General features: G+C 42.7%; 1 protein-coding gene across 2 annotated transcripts in view; it reads left to right on the top strand.

Moving 5' to 3' along the window:
- nkain2 (sodium/potassium transporting ATPase interacting 2) overlaps nucleotides 1–10,730 on the top strand; it is a 71,045-nt gene that overhangs the window by 28,946 nt on the left and 31,369 nt on the right. For both annotated transcript variants that reach the window (XM_031866279.1, XM_031866280.1), the window contains exons 2-3: nucleotides 2,275–2,412; nucleotides 3,386–3,466. In XM_031866279.1, coding sequence (XP_031722139.1) covers nucleotides 2,275–2,412; nucleotides 3,386–3,466 — 219 coding nt within the window. The remainder of the gene's footprint in view (nucleotides 1–2,274; nucleotides 2,413–3,385; nucleotides 3,467–10,730) is intronic.

The following is a 10,730-nucleotide window of genomic DNA, read 5'->3' as shown; positions in this document are numbered from 1 at the left end:
TCTCTCTCTCTCTCTCTCTCTCTCTCTCTCTCTCCCCAGAGTCACAGTTGTTGAAAGGCCGGGCGACTTCACACCTTATCGGAGGCTTCTGTCATTTGACACATGCAAGGGATGCTGGGACTGTGACAGAGGGAGGCTGTGTGCTATGCTTTGTCTTTTCCCCGCCAGGAGAACTCAGTGACTTAATTACACAGAGTGATGTAGCGAGGCAGCTGAAGTTAGTTGTTTTGCAGCCGAGCCATGTAATGAGAATTTCACATCAAAAGATGAGTGCGGTGCAAATGAGCAGATGGTCTGGTTTTGAGTATTGCTCTTTATTACCCAGGTTAGAACAATAAACACCAGCAAAAAAAAAAAAGATTAGTTTTTGCTGACTGACCATTAAGGATGTGTGTGTGTTACTATAAAGAGAAATCAATACGCTTGTTGCCCAAAGCGTACAAATATTATTTATCCCTACTAACAAATATTCTCTTGGCCACTTGTGTTTGTGTGTAATTCATTGTGTGTTCTTTGAAGAGGGTGTGTGCGTCCCAGCTGGAGTAAAGACTGTTTGTATTATTGGTGATGAAAGAGGGGCCCCCAGGGGCCTCAGTAATGGGCTGGGAGACTCCTGACTTCTTATAATGGCCTCTACATATGTGTGTGAGAGAGAGAGGCACAATTGGCGCACTACATAATTGTCAATGGGAGGACACGACACGCGTTTCCATAATAAAATGGAGCCGATGCACAAAGATGCAGAGAGACGGAGCCTGTCCCGCACATAAAGGCAGGGACACAAAGAGACACAATGTCTCACACACACTCACACATTGTGGTGCCAGCTGAGCCCAGTGTGTCCAATAACAGCAGGTGCTGTCAAGTGCAAGCAGAGCAGACCTGCCATGACATGGAAACACACACACACACTCATTCATATACCTTCCTCTTCTTTTAAGTCTCGCATCCAATAAACATTCTCCTACTTAAAGCTAATGTTGAGTAGGTGTAGTTTACACAAGGTTATTGTTCACATGTGTGTTTATGTGTGTGTGCATGTGTGTGTGTACCTGCTATTTGGCTGTGAATGGCTGTAGTGTTGCCATATGGTCTCACATTAGGGCTCCCTAAACTCAGCCATGCAGAAGTGTGTGTGTGCATGTGTGTGCGTGTGCGAGTGTGTTGTGTGAAGAGAGTGAGAAAAACGGAAAATAAACCCCAAATTTGATATGTAAGCTGTCGATGTTTAAACACTTGGGGTTCATAGTGTAGAACTGTAAATATCGGTATCTTTTTGGGCTAAATGAAGCCAGTAATGATCCTTCTTTCTTTCTTCTTAATGCACCACCTTCTTTGTCTCCTGCTTCCTCGTCCCTGTGTGTGTTAATATATTTAGCAGTGCCGTATCATACGCTGCGCTGACTTCATTAACTATCTCAGCATGAGGCTCTAGTGGCTGAATGATAATAAAGCTACACTACAGACACACACAGTCCTGGAAGCCTAACAGTAATGTATAGATTACTGACAGTTTATTAGGGCTGCACCGAATTACATTTGTTTTTACGCCCAAAGCGTCTACTGTGGTTTTCAAATGAATGTCTGTCATTATATTTTATAATGCCATCGCCCCCCAAAAATAGACGTTTTCACTGTGGTTATATAAATGTAATTTACGGTGCTCTTACATTGCTGCCAGACCGGCTAATACTGGTGCGTGCCTGCCTTTGTGTGCGACGAGTGGAGGAGCAAATCTTTTTTTAGTTTTTTTTGGGCCATTTTGCTTTTATTTGAAAGATAAGTTAGGTAGACAGGAAAGGGGGGGGGGGCATGCAGCAAAGGGCCTGGGGTCGGATTTGAACCTGGGCTGCTGCAGTAAGGACTCATCCGTGGTACATGGGGCGCCCCTGCTACTAGAAAAGCTTCCTGGGCAATAAATATGGATTGAAGCAGAATGTTTGGTTCGATAAAAACATGTTGTGGATTTTGGAAATGATTACATCTATCTTTTTCCAATAAAATCTGACTGTTGGACTTAACAAAGCTCTTGAGTTACTGAATATGTTTGGATCACAGAAGGCGTAAAGAATCCAGCCACCACTAGAATCTAATTCTACAAACAGTATAACATGGATAATATTAGTGTCGCCTGGTCTGCAACTGTGCAGAAACAGAATAAAAGAAAACGAAAGAAACAAAAAGCTCAGAATGTCACTGTCGTTGATTTGTTGTTCCTCGCCACTAATCTCCTCCTCTTCCTCTTCCTCCTCCTCTTCCTCCTCCTCCTCTCAGGTCAGTGTGTTGGAGCGTCAGGTGATAGACTTCCTGGGCTACCAGTGGGCTCCCATCCTGATCAACTTCCTCCACATCATCGTCGTCATCCTGGGCCTGTTTGGCACGATTCAGTTCAGGCCGAGATATGTCACCGGGGTGGGTTTTACACACACACACACACACACACACACACACACTCATTTGAAACAGCCATTTTACATATCCTTTGCCCTAGATTTAGCAACAGCCTCTAATGAAACTATACTCAGCTCTCCTCATCGAATAACGAAGGCTGAAAGACACTGGATTGGAGTGAGTTTAAAGTTTAAAGGTTTTATTTTCTGTTTCTCTGGAAGTCATTTGTAGGTTTCATACCACTACCATCCATTAAAATTGTATGATAGTCATCACTTTAAAAAAAACTGATCCTCCCTCATATGTTCATATCTGGAAATAGCTCTCTCTCTCATATATATATATACGACTGATAATGCCAATCTGACAACAAATGATAATATGGTAAGTAAAAGGTTATAGCAGTGATGTGGAGTGGGTGGAGGAATAACTTGCCTTTATTTGTTTCTATACTCTGGTCTCTGGCAGCTGTCGATGAAATAATTCATGTGTCAGAAAACTTTCAGAAGTTCTCACAGCGGCTGTAGGGCCTCCACACAACCCACCCATACATCATGTAATCCCCCCCACCGACACCTCTCAACGACCCTCACGTGCACAAACACACACACACACACACACACAGAAAATTGAGTGAGGAGATTCAGATACTGAAATGGAATAAAAGTTGTATCCAAGCTTATAAAATCTGAGTTACTTCCATCATTCATGCATTCCTGTGTATAACTCCTTGTAACACAGACACACACACACACACACCTATTTTCTCTCTCTGTCTGGTTTGATTCCGTTGATTGGTTGCACTCTTCGCCATTGTTTTTGTTTCTCCGCATCTTAACAACATCAAAAGTGAAGCCTCCCTCTGTCTTTTCCCTCTGTCTCCAGCTCGCTCCAAATGCAAGACATGAACATGCATTTTTAATCTACAACAAAGACCTGTCAGATCTCGTCTGCCTCTCACTCTCTTCTCCCCCCCTCCCTGTTTTCTCTGCAGTACGCAGCCTGGCTGGTCGTGTGGATGACCTGGAATGTTTTCATCATCTGTTTCTACCTGGAGGTTGGAGATCTATCCAGAGTAAGGAAAAAAAACAACAACTTGGATTTCAAAATTCAGATGCAAGAATAAGGCTGACAGTGTAGAAATTCATTGATTCTACTAAGTATTGACGGTGTAACCAGAGTCTGATGTAACTTATTCCTCTGGACTATAGAGCTCTATTTTATTCCAAAAACTACTTAAACCACCACACACCTGGAAAAACATCCACTTAGACTCAAGGATGAACTGATAAGAATTTGGTGGTCAACTGTCAAAAGAGGTCACTGCTATGTCACATTTTTGGCCATAACTTAATAATTCATATGCTAATTATGCTAATTTCACACAAATGCCTAACAAGATCAATTATAAAAAATATGACATATTAGACGGACATTGATGTAAACTGCAACTTGACTGATTCAAGGAGGCAATCAACTGTGAGGTGGTAATGCTAGTTGTTTTTTTTTCATTTTTTTATTTTTCTAAAACTATATTTTTGTTTGTGACCCGTGTTTATTAAGATTTACATTTTAGTAGGAACCATCAGGTTTGGGGTTGAGAGCCACAAGCAGGGTAGAGAAGTAAGAAAGTATTAAGACTAATAACTTCGTGGTTTGTTCAGAATGAAATACAATTTAATTTAGCCACAAATTTGTGTCTTCCTTTGCGAAAAACACTATATCAACACATCCATCGAAACAGATCACTGCTCTGTGAAACTAGTCGGTTGTCTTTTTGATATGCTCACTTCAAGCCAGTGTCTGCACTCTGCAAATGATCACTTGTGAAGTAAAAGAGAAGTGAAACTCTGCAGCATCGCTCTGCTGTCGTGTAGTTCACAGACACACCTTCTTTGTATGATAATAGCCCGTGGGATGATGTTTCTACTTTGACCGTAAGCGCTGAAATCGCTGAAGCGGCTTTCAACCTGCCTCCTCTGACAGGAAGGGTCCCATAATTTTACTGTCATTGTAGTGTAACTTCAGCTGCCATAATCACGGGGGGGGCAAGACCCTGTCAGTGGCCACTTCCACATGCTGCTTACTGACACCGTTTTTCCTGAGAGGAGGAAATTCATGTACACATCTCGCTTGGATGTGAAGTGCCAAGTCATATTAGGCGGCTTAGTGTAAACGGTATAATTCTCCCCGACTGATCATGTTTGTATAATGAAAGCATGTCAATTCTTTGCATTGCTAGCACACACCGATGTAGATATGAGACATGAGTTGAGGTCAGTCTCTTCAGACTCACTCTGCAATAGTTTAGCCTTTCTGCAGTAAAAATCTGTCGATTTCGAATACATATTAAGTTGCGCAATTAATTAGGTCCAATCAGCGCTTCCATAAACAGAGGAAATCAGTTGATGGGAGTGCTGATTATAGCTGATTACACTCAGTGTGGTGTTGCAAAAAAAAAAAAAAAAATAGTTTTCCCATCACAATTTGCTCTGAGTTACTCATGCTATTGGACTATTATGTAACATGCTATAAATCACACACATTTGCACTAACAACACCACATATCGTCTGTCCGAATCTTCATCTTCCTGCTGTTTCCAGCTTGTTCATCATGATTACTGTTCTTTAGGACTGAAAAGCAATAGCCGCGTATTCTTCTGCTAGTTTTTCCTGTTCCAGCTGGTACTCACTCGTTGTTCGATACACTCGTCCCGACTGTCTGCTCTTCCCACACACACACAAACTGTGAGCCTTGTTACGTTTTGTTGCCAACCAAAGTAGGGCCAGAAGTTCGACAGTTGTATAACCCGCCCCCCCGCTCTCTGTCTAGAAACATGCAGCTTCAATGATCTCTGATTTTAATGATATTTAGACCTCTCACTGTCCCAAAGGTGGACTTCAGCAGTTACAAGAACCACTACAGCTGGCATGACAGGGAGCTACTGTGTGGGTTTTGTTTTTATCACTGGAAATACTAGCCGGTCAGCGATTTTGGAAAAGCTAGAGAGCCTGTTAGAAACATCTGGAAAAGCAGCATATCAATGATTCAAAGGTTGATTGAATAGAATTAAATTAATTATGTCACCAAATCATTTATTCTCTTCATGAAATTATACGAGTAATATTTCCCTTCTAATAAAAAAAGCCCTTCAGACCAAAATCTTCGCATCAGGTTTATAACGAGGGTGAAACAGCCAGTTAATTAGGGACACCTTTATCAATTACCTGCTGACCAATCAGAGAGAGGCACACTCGAAACCAGATGCTGAACAGCTTGTTTGTTACGACCAGAACAGGTTGCGTGCGCCGCACTCAAGGGCACATCAACCTTGACCCAGTTGCTGAGGGAGAAGGGGAGCCACCCCACCCCCGCCGCCCGCATCCACCAGCTGTTGTATGAGACACTAATACATCACCTACCGTTCCAGGGCCTGTTTACTGACCTGAGCACTATTATTACAATGGACCAAATGTAAAACAAAGTATGAATATGTCTGTGATTGTTGCCACTCAGTCCAGAACACAAAAAACTCCCCAAAAGGTAATGAAACTAGATTTATACTCTGCTGGCGGGGATAATCACATAAATTACTGTTTCAATACAGAAATCCTATTTAATGATCTGCACGCATATGTGGCCTCTACAAAGGTTCATTAGCTGCTTAAACTGTGGAGCTTATAAGCAGCATTATATATCAGGTTCTTGGAAGGGAAACGAAACAGAACGACATGCGTCTACAGTCTCTCTAAAAATACGACAAGAAGTGACAAAAAAAACAAAAAACTGTGGGGGTGAAAAAAACTTGGAAACAGGCAGGCCAGCCTGCTTACATTTATTAAAAAAGTAAGATGACGTAAGCTAACGATCCGAGCTAAACCCGGTGAACAATATTTAAATAAAAGAACAACAAGCCTCCGAATTCAATGCCACATTAGTTTAAACATAAGAGCCCAGGTTTAGATTTGGATCACAAAGGAACACAGACAGAAATCAAAGAGCAAGATGAGTTTCTAGTTTTATGGATCTCAGTGAGTGAGCTGGATCAAAATAACTCGTTGGTGTTTGATCGGGGTGATGATGGCACGTTCCTCGTCTCAAGAATACTGTGATAGAAATGAAAACGTCTTAATCTCCCTCTCCTTTGCGTTCTGATGCCACTTCCCTCTTTCATGCTCCCTCTCTCTCTCCCCCCTCCTGTGCCTTGCTCTCTTCATCTCCATGTAATTCATCCCTCCTCTCCCTTTGCTCACCCTATAATCAAGTCTTTTTCATGTTGTTTTGCAAAGTGCCATGTGAATCTGTCCCACGCTCCTCTTCCGCCTCGTTCTTCCTCACCTTCTCGCCTCCTTTTTCAATCATACTCTTTCTCTATTTTTCCAATGTCAGGACTTGAGGAAATGTGTCGCCGTCAAGAAGGCTTTGCTGTTCATGGGCACGGGGATAGTATAGAGATTCATAGTGCGGGGATTTATGTATTGGCCAGTACCAAGTGCCAATTTAATACATTACTTGATACACTCGGGCCATTACTTTGGGGTCACAGGACAAAAGTGGTTGCGACAGACTCCATTTTTCTTCATTACAGAGATCTGACATCTTTCTGTGTATGAAACAGGCAGAGTATCAGCCGCCGTTTCATTTTGTGCCACGTTATCACTGACTCTTGGATTAGTACTGTAGCTTTGATGTAATTTTCCAGTGCCAACACTCTGTTTTATCCATGAATAGAACTGATATCCAGACTGTGCATCCTGAGTGCCAGCAGTGTAAGATTAGAAAGCTGATCGGACTGTCAGGGAGGTAAAGTGAATACTTTGAGGATGGGCTTCCCATTTTAAAGGAAAAAAAGTTGCGTTCCGCGGTGACTGACATGTTGGTTTTGTCAGTATAAGTGTGCAGAACACTCCTCTCAGACTGTTTGATGTTCAGCAGGTGAACTGCAAATGTTCCCTTGTGTTATAGCGCGGGAACGTCAGACAGATTAGAGCTGCAGAAGTATGAAATTTGCCAAACGCCTCTGACATTTCCCGTTGATAAGGAAAGTGAACCCCAGACAGTGAATAGAACGGTTCGGAGAGACAGCGAAGAGTGGAGATGCGTCAGAGTTTAACAGCTCAGTGTGAAGTCCTGCAGTCAGACGGCCGGATGGACGGGCGTCGGAAGAGCAAACAGATCATCGTGATTGAGATAACGGTGACTTCGAGGAGACATCTTGTCCTGAGTCGCCCACATTGTCCCACACAGAAAGTAGGGCTGTAACAACACAGATGGATATGACACACTTTGTTTATTCATCAAGTTATTTGAGCTTGACATTGGAAACTGCAATTGACCAAAAAACAATCTCCGTATCACGCGGTTCTCATCAGCTGCTTCAGTTTGCTCCCTTGCAGTGGAAGTGTAGGTGTTCAAACGTTCTATGAATCTGATCTGCCCCCTCATTCTTTTAAATGTGACCACTGCGTTGAAGCAACACGGGTGCAAACGCACAAAACAAGCAGCATTTAAATCGATTGTGGTTTGACTTTTACTTCATTATCTGTGAAGTTGCTACGTTCGACAATGGTCACACAGCAGCTGCTTGTCTACATGTACATATTGGTAGAAAACAAATACATAACGATTCGGCATCATTACACGTCAGCCGAAGTCAGTCAGTCCATTTTTGTGACTTTCTGTAACCCACATTCTAAAAACCACTGCCTGCTTCACACAGCGATTGGCCAGGTGTGTGTGGAGGTATGAGAGCAGGCTGGATTTGAACTTCTCTCTTTTTATTTTTTCATTCTTCCCACAACTGTATCTTCCCTGTGTGCAAATGTTCTCATTTGTATCTCGCCCCTCTCCATTACGGCAGGCTTCCTGCTGACCATTCAGAGAAGCTATAAACACATTTGCCTTCGAAATACCCGTTGAACAAACTAGCATCCAAACCAGCATTCCCCAGCTTTTAGAATTGCGTATTCGGTCTGATCAGCAACCCAAAGAAAAGGCAAATCTTTGTATCTGTGATGCAGCAAATCTTGTTACGACATGTTTGCCTTCTCAACCCTTTTTTCGTTTGATAGAACTTTCTATCTAATGTGTATCTTTTCCTCCCATGAGGCACCTGTAGAGCCCCAGAGGCAAGATAAGGTGTAAAACCTGCCTTGACAATAATTTGAGTTTCAGCCTGAGATTCATACCATACATCAGTCTGTCACACTCCCGTCCTTCCTGCCACTCACCACCGCACTATCTAATATAGCAGCAATGCCACAGAATTAATCTTTAAAAAGATTTCTGATGTGGCACCCCTGACAGAATTGGAGTGGAGGCTGTGGAGAGGGAACTGTCACCATGTTGCGTCTGCAAACACACACACGCGCATATTCACATCAGCTCTCTCTCTCACACACACACACACACACACACACACACACACACATACACTCTTAGACAGCTCACTGTCAGTAGTCCGCTATGTCATATAAAAGTTGCAGACAGAGTCAGATGACTCACAGACACAGACACATATTGTGCACACATACAGCACGCTCAGCTGTCAGTCATTTACTGAAGGGGTTTGGGGTGCTGTGTGGGAGGGTTTATCCCGCATGCTTTTTTGCATACTGTATGTGTCAAAGTGTGTGTCTGTTTGCTCTGCAAGTAGTTGGAGAACTTGTCATTCACTTTATCAGTCAGAGGAAAACATGAGGGACACACACTTGCAAACGTGCAGAAATCCCAAAACAGAGACAAACAGTCCCAAAAACAGTGCCATTTTGAATCCCGAATCTGTCCAGGCGCCTTAAGTCAGTTTGCAAACACACAGTGGAGACACACAGAGAGAGGAATAACTGCAGGGGAAGTGGTAGAATGAGAGATTAGAAAAAATGAATGATGGGGGGGAAGAGAAAAGGGGAGAAAGAGAAACTAAAGAAGACTGAAAGATTTGGGGTAGAGAAGGCAGGCATCAGGGGCGGACAGAGAGACGGAGAGGTTTAGACAGGCGGAGGTATGATATGAGCTGTAAAATATGACGTGTTATGGATGGAGCCACATGCAAATCTGTGTCACTTTCAAGAGAGGGAAGAGAGAAGAGAAGGGAAGAGGGGACAAGGGAAAAAGAAGGACAGACAGATAAAGTTAGCAACAAAACCTCGAGGAAGTTCGCTTATCTAACAGAGAGAAAAAAATATGTCTCTTTCATATCAAGTTCATATCAACATCAATAGCGGCTGTTGTCAGTGCAGGGCGAGCTTTTTACTGCAGGATAAATCGTAGAAGAAATTTGACAGTAAATCAAATCGCAAACCACCTAATTCATCTTGCGAGGGAAGTAAAAAAAATAAAAAAAACACAGATTGCTGGGGCCAGTTTGAACGCTAATAGTCACTTAATATTACTCCCCCCAAGTATTCATTCTCTACCGCCGATTGAGACAATGAATCAACGAATCCCACACATTTAATCATAGACGTTCTAGTTAAAACATCCACCCTGATTCGCTCAGTCAATGCATCAACCCTGACTGTGTTTGATCAATGGATGCATTTGTTGAAATCGTGGCATGAAATTGGCTTTTTTTATCAACACGACTCTGGCGGGACATTCCTGCCAGCCGATTTGATCATTTTGAGCTCTGAGCTATTACTGCTGGTGATTGGTTGTGATTGTTCATCGTTACTGTATAAGTTCCATGTGCAGCGGCAAGAGTTGTTTTTCACTTGTTAAAATAGAACCAGCTGATTAAACACAGATTGGCTGTATACCGCAGTAGATAATGGATTTGATTGACTTGCCTGCCACAGTCAAACTTGTTCCAGGGTTTGGATGTCTGGTGTTGATTCCAAGCCTTGATTGTAAAGGATTTAGCCTGGTGTGTAAGCAGCGATGTTTGTTTTATTGTAGGCTACAGAAAACTGCTAAACTGCCTGTACTTTAAAACTCATTTTCTGTGATGTTTCTAAGATTTAGTCAAATGAGCTTCCTCAGATCTAAGGCCTGAGTAATGTCTTTTAATTTAAACAATGAGGGAAAGTTTAAGTTGTATTACAACTTGTGCCATGTTTCGCATGACCAACAGAAATGATGATCATTTGTGTATCCTTCTAGTACGTCTCGTTGAAGCTTTAATAATTTACGTTTTGGGAGGCTCAGCAATCTGTAAACATGATCTAGACCTTTCCCATAACACAAAGTCTGTTTTTCATGCGCTCTTTAATGTATATATGACTAATTGCTTACGGCATGGCTCGTGGTTTTTCAAAAATACCAATTAACCCATTGAAAGCTTGCATCAGCAACCCCCCCCCCACCCCCCCCCCCCCCCCCCCCCCCCCCCCCCCCCCCC

Source organism: Anarrhichthys ocellatus, unplaced genomic scaffold (genome assembly GCF_004355925.1).
Source record: "Anarrhichthys ocellatus isolate YVR2014 unplaced genomic scaffold, GSC_Weel_1.0 scaffold34, whole genome shotgun sequence".
Lineage (NCBI taxonomy): Eukaryota > Metazoa > Chordata > Actinopteri > Perciformes > Anarhichadidae > Anarrhichthys > Anarrhichthys ocellatus.
The sequence above is the reverse complement of the archived record's forward strand: the minus strand, read 5'-3'. Positions and strand labels throughout refer to the sequence as shown.